At 40.6% G+C, this 17628-nt stretch overlaps 1 protein-coding gene across 1 annotated transcript in view; it reads right to left on the bottom strand.

Moving 5' to 3' along the window:
- The window catches only part of LOC117877028 (golgin subfamily B member 1-like), a 77496-nt gene extending 60506 nt beyond the window's left edge, over positions 1–16990 (bottom strand). Inside the window, exons 1-9 of the mRNA XM_034769720.1 lie at positions 16802–16990; positions 10965–11022; positions 9409–9552; positions 7965–8114; positions 4639–4761; positions 3870–4037; positions 3258–3443; positions 1271–1393; positions 959–1072 (exon numbers count right to left, since the gene is read on the bottom strand). Of these exons, the coding sequence (XP_034625611.1) occupies positions 959–1072; positions 1271–1393; positions 3258–3443; positions 3870–4037; positions 4639–4761; positions 7965–8114; positions 9409–9552; positions 10965–11009 (1053 nt within the window). The 5' untranslated portion in view covers positions 11010–11022; positions 16802–16990. The remainder of the gene's footprint in view (positions 1–958; positions 1073–1270; positions 1394–3257; positions 3444–3869; positions 4038–4638; positions 4762–7964; positions 8115–9408; positions 9553–10964; positions 11023–16801) is intronic.
- Between the last annotated feature and the right edge of the window lie 638 nt (positions 16991–17628).

Genomic DNA, 17628 nt, shown 5'->3' with positions numbered 1-17628 from the left:
TTAGTCAGTTTCCGTTCCTGTTCCACAAACCTTGAAATTGCAATAGGGAGTAATTTTATAGCAGCAGTAATCAAGCCACTTTTTTTCCCCATCTACATCTGGCCAATTCTGACCTTGCTATCATGATCCATATTTTTGTTACCTCATGATCAATCTACTGCAATGTATTCTATATCCTCAAACCATTGAAACTGATGGGAAGTGTGGCAGCCCATCTAATTAAGTGAAATTTCCTGGAAAAAGCACTTTGCCCAGTGCTCCAGGACTTGCACTAGCTGCCTCCTCCTAAGTTTCTGGATAGAATTTAAGGTGTTGGTTTTGGCCTGCAATAATCTTTCCTAACCTCCCTGTCCCCACCCCATGTTTGTTTCTAATGCAGTAGCACTCAACAGCCCCAATCAGGGTCTGGGTTCCACTCCACAACAAGGCACTGTATATACACAAAGGAAGACAAAGTACCTTTTCCTCGGAAAGCCTACAATCTAGTTAGTATTGTAGTTGCAAACAAGCGAAACACTCAAGCTGGAATCCTTAAAAGAGGGCTGCCAACTAGGCATTCTGATGGAGAGGCCCTCAGTTTTGCAATTCACTCCTCCTCCTTTGACCTGAAATAACCCCAATCTGTTGACTTTAAGGACATACTGTAAAACACTCCTCTTATTCCAGGCTTCTGAGGGGATAGGGCCAAGCTAAGGGCTGGTGTTTGTGAGTGGGATGGAGTATTTGGGGGAGGGAGGGTGAAGGAAGGGCTGATTTTGATTTTATCTTCAGCTTGTTATTTTTTGGTTTGCGTTTATACTTGTTGGTACAATGATTACTGAGTTTTTAACAAATGGCACCTACATAAAGTGTGTCTACCCAGTGCTGTTTGTATAAACTGGAATAAATAAAATCAAAGAACTTGTTTTTTAACTCATTAATTGACTAGACTATGAACACTCCATGTACAGTTTCTTACCTTCAGCAGCTGATCCTTGCCATCTAGTTCTTTCTGCAGCATGACTATCACCTGTGTCCTACCCAGCATGACTTCCTCCTTTTCATGTAGCTTCTGTTTCAACGCCTTTAGTAACTAGCCAAGGAAATAAAGGAATTACATTTTACAGGAAAGAAAAAATAAAAAGAGGCATTTCTTCCGTCTTCCCAAAATATCACCTGAGCTGTACTTCACAGAAGTGCGTTACCTATAACCTGCATTTTCTTCCTTGCCTATCCTCCTGCAGAGCTGCCCAAATCAAAGCAAGTCAGTGAGTTCCCATTGCCAACATACCTGTTCTAGATCAGCACTGGCATCAGATTTAGCAATTAATTTAAAGAGCTCTTGCTCATGTTTCTGGGCTTGTCCAGCTAGTTCCTTTTCCTTTTCCTGGATAATATTCTGAAACATGCGTATCTGAAAACAAATTATTCAAACTTAGTTTGAAACAAACCTCTAAAGCACACAAACATGCATGACAGAATCATTAAAAAAATGCAACCAATTAAATGTACTAGTATTGACCATTCCAAGAACCAGATTCCATTCTCAGTTACACCAGTGTAAATCTAAAGTAACTCCAATGAAGCCAATGGAGTTTGACCAGAGCAAGTACAACTTTAGTAAGGATAGAATTTTGCCCCTAGGGAATATCACACTGTAGTGAATGACCATTACAAATATAATGGAAGTATCTGCTTTTGTTTGGCCTCACACACCTCGACCCTCTTGCCTTGGTTGTTTCCCTTATGATTCTTTAACGTTTCATCTCTATATACACATGCCTGACCTTTGGCCACTTCTATCCTGGCTCTCCCAACCCTTCCCAAATTGAAGCCATGTAGGACAGCTACCTCCCCCTTAACTACTTGTTTTACATTTCCAAACTTGTCTTTCCTGATCACAAGTTTTGTCAGGAACAGATATAAAACCACAGCGGCCTGACCATTAACGAATATTAAAAAAACATTTTATTTTTTAAGATGAACAGTCCTGTTACCTCCAGTGTTCCAGACAGATTTTTATTTGAATGATTACATTCTGCATCTTCAAAATAGCCTCCGTAATTTCACCTGGATATATTATTCTTTATTTCCGATCCCAAAATGATTAGCAGTACTGCAGGCCACTAAACAGCTGCAGTGACCTCTGTGGTGAAAATCAGCATTTCTGATGTGGGTAAAGTGATATCTAAATATAGTCTGTAAAGCACTTTGGGAGTATTGGGATGGAAAGTACTTTATCAATATAAGGGCTTAATCTTGGAGGTGCTCAGCAAACTCATCTCCCACTGAAATCAGCGAGCTGATCTCAGTGGGAGTTGAAGGTATTCAGCACCATTCAGGAATGGACAATTGTTACTACACCACTACCTTGATATAACGCGACCCGATATAACACGAATTCGGATATAACGCGGTAAAGCAGTGCTCCGGGGGGGGGGGGGGGGGCTGCGCACTCCGGCAGATCAAAGCAAGTTCAATATAACGTGGTTTCATCTATAATGTGGTAAGATTTTTTGGCTCCCAAGGACAGCGTTATATCGCGGTAGAGGTGTACTACTTGTAAACTGATTTGGTCTTTCACTTCCACATCTTTAAGGCACTTCAAGATTCTCTTGCCCATTCTCCCCTTAGTTAATCAGCTGTCTCAATTCTAACTAAGTTCTTTTATAACTCTATACAGCTCCTTTAGCAGCTGAACAAGAAAGCTGCTTTGATCAACTGAAGCAGAAAAAAAAAAAAAGCACTAGTTTTATTTAATTGTGCTCAAAAGTGTGCCAAGGTACTTCACAGAACAAATAAAAAGGGGAGTCCCTGCCCTGAATAGCTAGTTTTAGACATGCTGTTAGGCTAGGGTCTAAACAACTAGGAGAAGGGATGACAGAGGACAAGGGTTACAGTAAAAGGACGACACTATTAGTCATGGCATGTACATATTTTGGTGGTGAATTCTGGGAGGAAGGGAGGGCAAAGAGGGATAAGTAGCTTTTCGATTTTAGCTCAGTTCAACTCATATCACCCAGTTACCCATTAGATTTCCTGTTCCCACCATGTTTAAATCCCCATTCATTTCAGTGACACAAGCCACCCATAGTACACTAAAAACTGTTTCCTAATTCATTGTTACATAAGCTCTAATTACCAGCTAGATCACTGTAGAACGTATCTTCAAAAAATCAAGAACTGCAGATGTAAATTAATTGTTGAGATATAGTGGTAACTGGTACATCCACTGTATCAACTCTGGGCATCAAAGAATTTACGATTTGTTCACCTACATTTTCTATATACATGGCTTCTCTTTCCTGGAAGTGATCTCTCTCTTTGCTCTGAAGGTTTTTAAGACTCTCAATCTGTTCCTGGAGTAGGCTACATCTTTCTTCACTATCTCCAACCTTCTTGGTAAGGTTTTGAACTAGAATCTGCATGCTCTGCAGTGAAGACTCTTTCACGGACAGCTGATTCTTTGGAGTGCAAGACATAAGACAATTAGAGAAATGTAACCTGGGCTAAAAAAAATGACAGCATCGTGAATTCATTAGGCTCTACACAGCTAAAGCTAGCTTAGAGTTAGTTTTCAACTTTTGTTTTAAGTTATCAGTGAAATTTGCCAGCTCATTCCAAAATATTACTAAGAATTATTTCAAGATGTTTTTGCCCAAGTTGAACTGGTAAAAAGTTATGCACAAATAAAAATTAATCAGCTTAACTGGAATTCATCAGAATAGGACTTTTCTCATGTAAGCAATGGTGCAAGACATAGGGGTATGCTCCTTAGTATAATGGAGCAGGATCCTTTGACTCTCGCATCTGGTGGGGGGAACCCATATGGGTCTATGCAGATTTGCCACTTGAGCTGCCATTAACATAAACATATACTAATGCTATACCTTTAATTCTTCACTAGGGGCAAGCGTTTCTTTGACAACGTTGCTTGAGTCGCATGCTAGCTGCAAATCAATGATGAAGGCTTCTTTTTCAGCTAGTTTCTTTTCCTTCTCTGCAAGCATGGCATCCATTTCAGCCCCTCGCTGATGCTGGGCCTCCAATTCGGCAATCTGGGAATGAAAAGATGACTATACTTGTAACTTACATTTCTATCACCCACCCTCTTCCAGGTTACTGAAAGTCAAGTTTCTGACATGATCAAATTTTGATTGCAATGGTATAACTATTCAGCCTGATATTGGCCCTATTATCCATGCAATTTCTGCACAATCAGCATTCCTACAGTTTTGCATCGCCAACAGAAATGTTCACAGGTGAGGCCTCTGTACAGCACAGCTACAGCCTGTGGGATGCTATCACTTGTTTAAATTTACTCCTGTTGTTGCCAAAAAAATACTAGGCCACAAAGAAAACAGAAGTCAGGCAGCATTTTCAGCCAGAATCAGAGAGTTGGCAAGCTACCATTATCCCTATTCACAGTGTTCCCAATTCCAACTATTTGTAAACCACAGCAAAAACAAATTTAAGGCCTAACTCCTCACCAATAAAATGAATGGCAAAACTTCCATTTCCTTCAATGGGGCAGGATCTGGCATTTAGCCTCTACTGATATCTCTACAGGCTATTTTCACAATACATCTGTTCAGTCTTTAAAAGTAATTCTACACTGAGTAGATGAAAAACCCTTGTTAACATCACATAAAATCCTACCTTTTTTTGTAGTTCTTCATTTTTGTGTGTGTTCTGGAGTTCTAATTCTTCAACCCTCCTTCTAAGTACTAATAATTTCCCACGGTTAGCTGCAGCATTTTCCTGGTCACCATCTCTAGATGCCTATATGTAAATAGGGAGATTTTAGCCTCTAAAGGCAAAATAAAAGATTCCCACAACTCCACTAATTCAGACAATACTGGAAGGCAAATTGTCATCCTACTTATGAAATACTACTGCATATTTCAGAGTTCCTCTCAGGACCCCAGTATTTTTAATGTCCCAACAAGATACTAAACAAAGAATCCACAGTATTTATGTCAAGTCTGTGCAAAACCGCCAAAGTTTAAGTATATCATGCTGACCACATATGCTGGATGGACATGCATTATCCTGTAAAAAAAGTCCACACATTTCTCTTGGCAAGCACAACCCACATAGCCAGGAAAGAACAGAAAAGAAAGGGATGTAGAGAGAAGAGGAAAAGGGTTACTGAGTCTATATCAAACTATCCTGAAGTAAAACATTACTACCTGGAATTCTGTAAAAAAAAGTCCTAGATAACTAATTTGTAGAAATTATTTACAATTTACAATCAGAAACCATGCATCTACAAATCTGACAACCTAATTATATGCTTTGCGAGCAAGGACCAGTGATCTTTATCATAGATCACAACTGTATTAGTAGATTAACTGTTAAATTATGTATGCTTTGGAAGCCATGCATAAAATCTATTAGCCCTATAAAGTTATGTCTAATTTCTCTAAAACAAAAAATATCTTTTAAGTATTAAATACAATTGTTTTACAAGCTGCATGTACAACAATTGTACTAATGTGCCAAACATCATGCTGTTTTAAAGAAATACTGATATATTTTTTAAAACATTTTTAAACCCGTTTATGATAAAACTTCAATTATTGAAATGAAAGATTCTTATCTAATTTAATTTGCCATTTGTATTATTTTTCACATTTGCCCTTGGATAATAAAAACTGACTAGACCCCTTCACTTTTGCGAGTAGTTATTTTTAGAACTGTCGATTAACTACAGTTAACTCACAATTAACTCAAAAAACTAATCGCAATTAATTGTACTGTTAAACAATAAAATATCAATTAAAATTTATTAAATATTTTGGATGTTTTTCTACATTTTCAAATATATTAGTTTCTATTACAACATAGAATACAGAGTGGACAGTGCTCACTTTATATTATTATTTTCTATTACAAATATTTGCACTGTAAAAATGATAAACAAAAGAAATCGTATTTTTCAATTCACCTCATATAAGTACTGTAGTGCAATCTCTTTATCGTGAAACTGTAACTTACAAATGTAGATTTTTTTTTTGTTATGTAACTGCACTCAAAAACAAAACAATGTAAAACTTTAGAGCAGCAGTTCTCAAACTTCATTGCACCGTGACCCCCTTCTGACAACAAAAATTACTACACGACCCCAGGAGGGGAGACCAAAGCCTGAGCCTGCCTGAGCCCTGCCATCCCGGGTGGGAGGGCCAAAGCCGAAGCTCCACAACCCCAGGCTGGGGGGCCCAAAGCCAAAGCACCAGACCCCAGCAAGTCTAATGCCAGCCCTCGTGAGCCAATTAAAATGGGGTCGTGACCCTCTCTGGGGTCCCAACCCACAGTTTGAGAACTGCTACTTTAGAGCCTACAAGTCCACACCGCCCTTCTTCTTGTTCAGCCAATTGCTAAGACAAACAAGTTAGTTTACATTTATAGACAATACTGCTGCCTGCTTCTTATTTACAATGCCACCTGAAAGTGAGAACAGGCATTCGCATGGCACTTTTGTAGCCAGCGTTATAACCTATTTACATGCCAGATATGCTAAACATTTGTATGTCCCTTCATGCTTCGGCTACCATTCCGGAGGACATGCTTCCATGCTGATGATGTTTGTTAAAAAAATACAGTAGTGTGTTAATTAAATTTGTGACTGAACTCGTTGGGGGAGAACTGTATGTCCCCCTGCTCTGTTTTACCTGCATTCTGACATATATTTCATGTTATAGCAATCTCAGATGATGACCCAGCACATGTTCATTTTAAGAACACTTTCACAGCAGATTTGACAAAACGCAAAGAAGGTACCAATGTGAGATTTCTAAAAATAGCTACAGCACTCAACCCAAGGTTTAAGAATCTGAAGTGCCTTCCAAAATCTGAGAGGGATGAGGTGTGGAGCATGCTTTCAGAAGTCTTAAAAGAGCAACACTCCAATGCAAAAACTACAGAACCCGAACTACCAAAAGAGAATAAAACTTTCTGCTGGTGGCATCTGACTCAGATGATAAAAATGAACATCTGTCGGTGCGCTCTGCTGTGGATCTTTATTGAGCAGAACCCATCATCAGCGTGGACGCATATCCTCTGGAATGGTGGTTGAAGCATGAAGGGACATAGGAATCTTCAACACATCTGGCACGTAAATATCTTGCGCCGCCAGCTACGACAGTGCCATGCGAATGCCCGTTCTCATTTTCAGGTGACTTTGTAAACAAGAAGCGGGCAACATCATCTCCTGCAAATTGTAACCAAACTTGTTTGTCTGAGCGATTGGCTGAAGTAGGACTGAATGGACTTGTAGGCTCTAAAGTTTTACATTGTTTTGTTTTTGAATGCAGTTTTTTGGTACATAATTCTACATTTGTAAGTTCAACTTTCATGATAGAGAGATTGCATTACAGTACTTGTATTAGGTGAATTTAAAAATACAATTTTTTTTACAGTGCAAATATTTTTAATCAAAAATAAATGTGAAGTGAGAACTGTAAACTTTGTATTGTGTTGTAATTTAAATCAATATATTTGAAAATGTGAAAAATATTAAATAATAATAGAATACCATTTTTTTCAACAGCGTGATTAATTGTGCAATTAATCACAATTAATTTTCTTAATTGCATGAGTAATCACAATTAATTTTTTTAATTGCTTGACAGCTCTAGTTATTTTCTAACCAATTTCCTTTTCTAGTTCTCATGTGTTAGCAAGATGGAGGAAAATGTGGAGTGCAAACATCCAAAAGGAATCATTACTCCTTTAAAAATAGTTTCCATTATATTTTGAATGGAATGTCCATGGAAACAGTTCTTAACTTTTGTAAAAAACTATAAAAAAGTGGATGGGTGGATGAATATACAAGATGGATGGAACACACACACAAAGCCTTAATTTGACCCAAATAGTTCATCTCGGATCCTGGATTTTAAAATCAAGTCCACCCATGCAGATCTGATTTCAGAAACATGGTAAACTGAAGTCTAACTTTAAAAATGGAAGGACAAACTCACTCTTTTTTTTTCCTCTGCTTTTTTCTCTTGTCCTTCTGATCCTGATAATTGCTTCTTAAGTTCTTCCAGTTGTGAGTTTAGTGATGTTACCTTGGCTTTGTTTTGCAGCTTTACTTTTGAAAGCTTGGCTTCAGAAGCTTCTTTTTCTTCCTACCAACATCAGAGTATATATATATATATATATAAAATCATAAATCTAAAACAGTTACCAAGAACTCCTACCTCCACAAGAACATTTTAACTTCATGCCCAGAAGCCCTGCAACTATAAGGCAGCCTGATAATATTCCTTTCATTACTGCAAAGTATCTGCACTGGACTACTATGAAACTTAGAGGTATTGTAACTTAAGGGGCAGCGTCACATTAAAAATTATATATTACAAAATTTTTCCTTTCCTTTGTTAGTAATACTACTTCAAGGCCTAAACCTTCAAAAGTAAATAGTGATTTGGAGTGCCTTCATTTTCAGATGCCCCACTGCAGACACCTAAAGGCCCCTATTTTTGTAAGACAAGTGACTCAGATTACACTATCTCAGCTTTTTACTCATCTCGGACAATGTAAGTGGGATGAGGTGCTCCACTTCCTTGATGACAAACTAAATATTACACTGATATTATGAATGCTGGTCACTTGATCATTTGTACCTCTGGTCAGCTACATTTAGATTCACAACACTGCAGTGGAATGTTTAATTTAAAATAGTTTGGTTTGATTTGTTTAAAAACAAAAAAACCTTTGTTCAATATTAGGTTTTGTAAAAGGCCATATTTTGAAACTTATTTTTAGACTAATATGAAAATGTCCCATTAAAACAGAAGGGTGAAAACATACCTTTCAAAAACTCACTACAAATATGAGCTCTAATCGAAGAAGTCAATGGTGAAAACCCCTCAACAGTATATAGGGCATCCAGTATAAATTCCTTCCATTTACTGTGGCCAAAAATCCAGGGTGACATGCAGTACCATAAGGAATACAGAAATTATGATTGAAGGAAATTTGGAGGAAAAATTTTTGTATCTAAAGCAGCTCAGTTTGGGATAAGTCTGCATCCTAACTAAATGCCAAACAATATTTTGGACAATATTAGCCTAAAAGGAGGAAAAAGTCCCTGTCCAGCTTTGCACAACCTTAAATTTGCAACTGATAATAGTCCCCCACATTTATCAAGAGCATCTATTCTTTTTTGGGGACCATTTGTTGTCTATGTAATACCCAAAGCTGGTTAAAAATTCTGGAAACAGGAGGTAAATTGGTAGGAAGCTGTAATGTATCCCCATGCACCTGCAAACTGTGATCACTGCTTCCTCAGTCCCCAATATTGATATAACTGACTCTTAAGCCTGTTTTTAGGAAAACAGCTTATTCACCCAAGAAAACATGACTGCAGTTCATTTCCTTCTGTAGTCGGACAATCACACAGATGTGTACACACAATACCTTTAACCGATTATCTCTATTCCGAAGTTCATTATCCTTCTCTCTGATAAGTTCTTTGAGCTGCGTTACCAGCTGTTCAGTACGTGTCAGCTGTTCGGTCAAATCAGCCACCGACATGTTTGCTGCATCTTGCGAGCCATGAGCCTACAGACATTAAGTATACTTTTGAACAGACAAAATGGTGCAGACAATGCTGGCTGTGCACAAATCACAGTCGTCAGCTTTTCAGCCAACCCAATCAAATTTAGGCAGAGGGTAGTATTTTTAAAACTTAAACATACTGTCTAGACAGCTTCAGGATAATTTGTCAAATATGAGCCACAGAAGCAGCACTGAAATGAAACCCTGGTAACTGAAATCTCTGTAACACAGAATGTTCCCTTCAGTGCCAACTGTACTGCAATACAGTGGGGACACTATGCTGTTATAACCTGACACAATAACAAAATCCCTGTTTGTTTTTCCCCTTCCATTACTCTCTGTATGAGTGTCTGTCTTTACATTCTGAACTCCTTGGAGCACAGACTGTCCCTTTTTGTCTGCCTGGAAATCAGCTAGCACATTGTAGGTGCTACCATAAACAATAAAAATCTCTCATTTCCAATCAATTCCACTGCAAAATTAGAAGCCTCAACTTCTCAACTTAAGTGTGATTACTTGCCAACAGAAGGCATGACAGCAGAAATCTAGGCGGTGGGTGGAACACATGCACCTATCAGGACAAGGGTCAAGGGAGAGTTCTTGAAAATATCCAAAGAATCCACACCACCCTACCGTTTTAAAACAACAGCTTAAAAACTAAAAAAACTAAGGGGAGAAAATAGGCATTTCTCTTCCCTCTTACCACAAAAAATTGTTTTCAAAAAGTTGACACAAAATTATAGCACTAGTTACTTTAAAAATCCATTTGTGTTGATTTTATAAACTTTTCTTTTATAGAGGGATGAGAAGTGATACACAGAGATTTTTACCCATTACTAGAAGAGATTAACAGTTTCACTGAATGTTGCCTAATTTTAGATACCTGGCAGTACTTTCAGCAGAAGAGAGAAAAACTCTTCCCATTACAAGCTATAAGAGTCATACCATTAAATATAATAATCTGAAAAATGGCAAAAAGCCGCAAGCGTTTGCATTTTAAAGCTAATACTGATGTTTAAATAGTCAGTATGATTTTAATTCTTGAGGTTCTCTGCTCGTTTTACTGCAACTAATGATCTGTACAGCCAAGTGCTAGTCTGCAAAAACGGATTGATTTAATGTTTACATGGCTTCTACTGATCTTTTCTTAAGTCAAGATAAACACGCTGAAGGAGAGCAGTGTAGTTATGGCTAGACTCTGAGGATTGAAGCTAATAGGACTGGGAGTATGAAGCCACCATGACCTTTAGTGACTATCTTAGAAGAACAGGTTAAGCAGATTAAACCACCGTCCTTGCAAAAAAGCAGATACTTATTACTGCATCTTGAATTGAAATTTTCAAAATTCACAAGTTTTTTAAAAAGTCAGCACTTACAAGGTTGTTGTTTTTTGTTTGTTTGTTTTTAATACTTACTGCTGCTTTAGGGGATGAATCATCTCCAGTGCCCCATTTCCACATAGTTTCAAGATGGCTGTGAGAAGGAATAAGGAAATACAATTATATTGCTATGAATATTAGTACCACTTAGAAAACTGTATACATAACAGGCTTGTTTTCTGCTATTTTTTTCTCCAGGCCTTTCAGTTCAAGATAATTCAAGCTAATTTAATATTGTTTAAAAAAAACAGGATCTCATTGCATTTGCTGAAACCTGACAGGAACTTTGACACCCGAGTCACATCACGAGTTGCTATTGATTATTAAGAAAGTGCTGTTTAATTCTTTTGTACATTATGTTACTTCTGCAGACAGGGAAGCCATAAAGTACCAACATTATCGTTCCAAATATTTTCAGAAATTAAACTTGAAAAAGACAATCTTAAAAATATAAGTGCCTTAAAGTACTTTTTGGCACTAGTGCTACTTCCATCTACAAATAAAAGGTACAGACTGTACTCAGTTTGCTAACATATAACCTGACCTTAGACTCATGCTGTATTTGCCTCTGCAGTATGACAAATATTATTCCAATTCATATTTCTACAGAATGAACAGACTGCTGTGCACAAAAAATAAAGACACTGTGACTAAAGCTCCATGTCTGTCACAAAGGTCGCAGAAATCACAGATTCTGTGACTTTCTGCGACCTCCGTGACTTCTGCAGGGGCCAGTGTGGCTGACCCCAGGGCTGCCCACACAGCTGGCTCGGGGGTCAGTTGGACCCCAGGAACAGCCGCAGCCCCGGTCCCCAGCTGGCCGGAACAGCCACGGCCCCAGGCAGCGGTGCCTGGCCAGCCGGAACAGCTGTGGTCCATGGCTGGCCAGCCAGTGCAGCCACTGTCCGCTGCCCCCAGGAGCTGGTGCCGCTGCCCCCAGGAGCTGGTGCCGCTGCCGGCACCCTCCCCACCCCCCGTGATCTCCCTTCCCGAGATTTAATTGCAGGTATTTTTAGTATAAGTCATGGACAGGTGACTTTTATTAAAAATACCCAGGACTAAATCGTAGCCTTAACTATGGCATATCACACTGTACAACAACTGAGCATCTCCCATTCATATGCCTAAGGGCCTAAATCTTGAGAAGGCACTAACTAGGAATTGTAGGTGCTCAGCACCTCTCTGGTTCAGACCCAAACACAAGCTTTCAAATAGCCTGATGCCTAAATTATAAGTAATTTTTAAATTTAGTAGCCAACTTGATACCATGCAGCTTTGGGGCTCCTCTATTTCAAACATTTCAAGGCCCTTGAAGTGTTTTTCCCCTTGATGCAGGGATTACTCACACTAATGGCTCTGCCACACATTGCAAGAACAGGCCTTCCTGAATTTAATCACATCTTTCTAAAGCATGTTTCCTATTAGATCCATTTTGACAGCATGTACATGAAAGCTAATCCCACAGTACAGGCAGCTCAAATGTCAACTTATATGTACTGCAGCACTAAGAACATCTCACTCGCCTGACAGAATTTAGTTAGCTCTTCAAGAGAGGCCTGTGCTATAATTTATCAGATTTGGTTTGATGGCCTGCATTAAGAATACTACCACCCATCTTGCTGTACTTCTCACTTTGACCAGTCTTCAAGCTGCAACAACAAATGAGAAGCCAAACTGTATCTGTTCAGTCACCTGTCCCCACAAGCAACACTTTTCAATGGAATGTATTTTGCCTTTTCAAATCTGCATGCACAGGTTTCAGTAAAAGCACAGCAGAGCAGCTGCGCTTCTGAATTCAGCTGATCAATTTATTAAAAGTGCTGGCACATACTTTATCTGAAAGGAAATGAAGAATGAGAGCACAGATTGTTATTAAGCTGAGCACTAGAAGCAGGAATCACAGAGTGTTATGCAGGAATCATAACAGTCTCTTCTGGCTTTAAAAAGGATGTGGATATCATTACTTTATATATAGTATAAAACTCTCCTTCCTGCATCCCTCTTGAGTCACAAGACCCAATTTTGCCCTCAGTAACACCTATGCATTCCTAGTAACATGAAAGGGTACAATGAGGGCAGAATCTGGCTCATTGTAGCTTGGGGCTGTGTGTAATTTTTTTTTTTTTTTTTTACTTGTAAATGCTTTAGAACCCAACAAGCATTGACTGATGCAACAAGTTTAGTTCACTACATACCACATCCCCTTGGATACCCTGAACAATAGTTTTGACATGTTATTTACATTACGGATGTTAATTAAGGGGCTTTCAGGAAGGGCAAGTGTACCAAAACAAGTTGGGCAGCACAGCTGCATTGGACTCTCTTTACAACTGAACTCTCTTTACCTATCCAGTCCAACTGGGAGATACTGATCGGGGTTGTTTTTCTTAAATCAGTCAGAAGAAATGGTTTGTAGGAGGAGGAGCATCAAGGAGCAGAGGGATAGCTCAGTGGTTTGAGCATTGGCCTACTAAACCCAGGGTTGTGAGTTCAATCCTTGAGGGGGACCACTTAGGGATCTGGGACAAAAATCAGTACTTGGTCCTGCTAGTGAAGGCAGGGGGCTGGACTCCTATGACCTTTCAGGGTCCCTTCCAGCTCTATGAGATAGGGTATATCTCCATATATTAAAGTTTATAAGAACTGAACCCTTTGGAATCAAATCCTGGTACACACAACTCAATTTTTTCTCCTTCCAAAGTAGTTAAATGGAGCTCTACTTAGTTTACCATGTGTGCATTTTTCAGATGTGACCTTAACTAGCAAATGCTTGTCTGCTATGCAGGACATTAATTATCCATAGGCCCCAATGTTCTTAGTGACCATTCCTGAAGTTATAAAAGTTCTGATTTCCTCGGTCTTTCCATATCAATTCCAAACTCCTCTCACTCATTTTCAAATCTCCGTACAGCATCCATTTCAGTCCTTATTGCCTCACCTCATGCACTCTGCTTTGATGACATCTTTGATTTAACTGCACTATGCACCACTTTCCACTATGACAGGAAAACAGCCCACAAAACCTTAACAGAACTTGGGAGAAACTACAAAGGGCCTGTGCCTCCCTACAGGCTCTGGGACATCATATTGGTCTCCACTGAGCCATGGAAGCAGTATGGCTCTAACTGAGTGGTTACTATAACACACCGTGAGAGGGAGGAGCAGAAAGAAATGATTGCTAAGCAGGGTCCCACTCCTACAAACACTCACATGTGCTGTATGCATATGTATAGTGTCACTCATGTATTTGTAAAATTGCCCCAACCCTAAATATCACTTACAGATAGAGTTGTATATGCATGAGTAGTAGTCATTTAATTGTCCTCAAGGGGCTGTCAGGGAATTATGTGCTCCTCTCTGACCCCGTTCCATAAATACAGGGATGGCAAAAAATGATGCCATAAAGGTACTCCTTTCTATCCCAACCATAGATGTGAATGGTAGTTCTCCCCGTTCACCAGTGAGAGCAAAGGAGCACACTATGTACAATGGTGCAATTTGTAAGTAAGACCCTCCTAAGTGTTTTTAATGTAAAAAAATCCATTATTTTGTACTTGATATGTGTAAATTTAGGAGGAAATATACCTTTTTAATAGCTTATTTGTTCATTGCCATAGCATTATCTTGCTTCCATCCTCTCCACATTCAGTGAATTCTAAGTTTGGTGCTGCCTGCAAGGGCAGCCATTCCTCCACTTTGCCAAAAAAAACTATGTTAAAAGACAACATTGCAGTTGAAAATATAAATGAAGTCAGCAAACTCAAGGTTATGAAACCCACAGCAAAAGGTAACTCAGATATTTGTGAGTAAGGTGCATTCTACATTTCTGAATACCTTCTTATATTTCTTACATTAACATACATGGAGTAATTAGTCACATGTATTTGAGCATGTAGGGCACCAGAAACACAGGACGTTTTCATACATCTGGAGCGCCATCCTTAAATATGTTCAGTTAATGGACAGCTGTGCTGTATGTATGTTAGCAAACAAATGTTATTTGCAAGTCAAGATTTCTCCACAAATGCCAAATGACTTTTGTCCTCATTGAGAATAGTCATGGAAAATCGGAAGCTCAAAAATTTCTGCACACTATATTAAAAACTCTACAAAATTGTTTTTAATGTATTAAAACTAATACCTAAATAGGATTTCAGCCTGAACAGTTCAATCTTAGGCTAAGAACAAAAGTAAAATACCCTTTAGGTTAACAAGTTTTTAGTCCCAGAACACAGGCTTATGAAGAGAAACAGTGATGTTTTAATCTAAAGTTATTTTTGATTGTTTTGTATCATTTTTACTGTTCTGAAAGGAGGGTCAGAAGCTAGGTATGACATGTGGGCTTACTATTTGTAAATAGGGGAGATAATTATTCAAACTGGTCCTTTTAGCCTACATATGTTCATCTGAATTCAAGCGTACTACAAGTTGCAAGTAGAGCCTAAATTAACATAGCTGAAAAATTAGAAAACACTTTGTTCACAGTATGAAGTTTATAGCACTTGGTATTTAGTTTAATTATTTCTCCTCTATAGTAACTCCACTTTCATTTTCCATACAGGATTTTAACAAAGCAAGGGAAGAAAGACTTGTTTCAAAAAAGAAAATATAATTGTAAAGCTACAGTGGAATTCAGGTGGGTGTGTAGTGCCTGGCATTACATGTAACTTATTCTTTTTTTTTAAACCCTTGGCAAAGTTCCATGTTGAAATGTCCCTTTAATTAAAAATAGAAACATACTGAGTGGACACCAGAGCATGTGAATAGAAATACATTTTTCTAACATCTCCCATTTTCACCCTAGCTTCCCCTTAAGTTTTCCATGACAAAGATGTAGCCTTCATTATAATCCTGGAAAGTGTGTATGGTAACAAAATCCTCAAACGGGCACCACTCCACTTTGAACTCTATAATCTGTGAGCCAACTATCTCCACCCCATCTATAAATCCTTCTTTAGATCCATCGGCTTCCACTGGAAAGAACATGGATTTGGTGGGTTTTTTTCGTCTTTCTCTGATCTATTTTTACATCACTAACAATCACACTTGCAAAGACTTGAATTTAGTCCAACTTCTACACTGTTTAAAGCCATTCAGTACCCGCCAGACTCTGAGATGCTTCTCTCCCAGGGCAACATATGCAGCTTTATGATTTACTTAGGTTTTAATCTAAGAGAAATTCCACTTGCTGTCTCCCTTCCCTCAATATCCCCAATGCTTCCTTCCCCCATGCTACACTGGGCATGCCCTTCTTTGTGAGATGCTCCAGGAACTCAGATGCAATGGCTTATACATCTCCTGTTCAATCATAACTACACCACAGTCCTGGGAGCCCACTGCAGCTCTAGCCTGAGCCCATAACCCAGGCAACAGCTGCACTACAGTGGCACCCTCTCCCCAACCGGGTTTCCAGGCCACATGCCACGTTTGGGAGAGGAAGGGGTATTCCCCAGTGGCGGTGTGAACCCAGGGCGTACTGAAGTCGCTTGTTCCAGCACTGGCCAGTCCCTGCCATGCCAGGGCGTCACAAAGCAACGCAACAAGAGCGTCCCGAGTTATTATCAGGATCCAGGAAGCTGGAGGGCACCGCTGAGTGCTGCCGCCGACCCATGTCCTTGGGGGCGGGCAAACTGCCCGGGGCGGACAGGGCCTGGCTGCAGACAATGGGAGCCCGACCTCCGCCCCTCCCCGCAGGCCGGGGCAGGACCCGGCTGAGGAGGAGCCCTCTCCCCCCGTTGCAGCTGAGCCCAGGCCGGTCTGGGATCCCGGTGCCGCTCACCTGCGAGCCGCACCGGGGGTGGGGGAGGGAATCCGGGCCCCGCTCACCTGCGAGCCGCACCGGGGGTGGGGGAGGGAATCCGGGCCCCGCTCACCTGCGAGCCGCACCGGGGGGAGGGCTGGGCCGCGAGGGTATCCGGGGAGGGGGAGCGGGCCCTAGGGGCGGCGGTGCCGGCTGCAGCAGCAGGGGCTCCGGCTCCTCCTCTTCGGCCCGGCCCAGGTGCGGCAGGGACAACAACTCGCCACCATCCCGGCGTCAGCAGCACCACGGCCGGGCATACGTCAGCGCGTCGTCGTCTCTCAGAGCGCAGCCAATGGCGAGACGCTCCCGCTCCCAGTCGCGTCATCGCCCAGGAGTGCGCGCGGGGAGGGAAGCTGCCGGGGGTGGAGCCTCCGGCATGGGGGTGGGACTTGTACAGGGCAGGGAGCTGTCAAGCGGAGAAGGGAAGGGGGGGGGTTCCCACACTTGTGTGGAGGGAGGGGGCTCGGGGCTAGGATGAACAAACAGCAAGTGTGAAAAATCAGGTGGGGGGAATTGGCGCCCATATAAGACAAAGCTCCAGATATCCGGACTGTCCCTATAAAATCGGGACATCTGGTCACCCTACTCGGGGCTAGGATCCCCCAGACTCGATTTCCAGGGCAGTCAGGAGCCTCACTTTCCCTTGCTGAACAGATGTTCCTCACAGACCCTAGTCCCAGCTTTGGGAAGACTCACTGTGTCACCTTAAGTGCCTGTTCCACTTTGTACCTTAGTTTCCCCATCAATCAAACAGGGATAACAATCCCTTTACAAGATCCTGGAGGCCCTCCTCAGCAGCTAGGCCGGCTGTGTCTCAGCACCTTGTGGGCCTGTGTATCTGGACCCATCTTTTTATTTATATAACAGCACCTAAATATACACCATGTGCAATCAGCACAA

Source organism: Trachemys scripta, chromosome 4 (genome assembly GCF_013100865.1).
Source record: "Trachemys scripta elegans isolate TJP31775 chromosome 4, CAS_Tse_1.0, whole genome shotgun sequence".
Lineage (NCBI taxonomy): Eukaryota > Metazoa > Chordata > Testudines > Emydidae > Trachemys > Trachemys scripta.
Note: the sequence above shows the minus strand (reverse complement) of the source record. Positions and strands in the feature narration are given on the sequence as shown.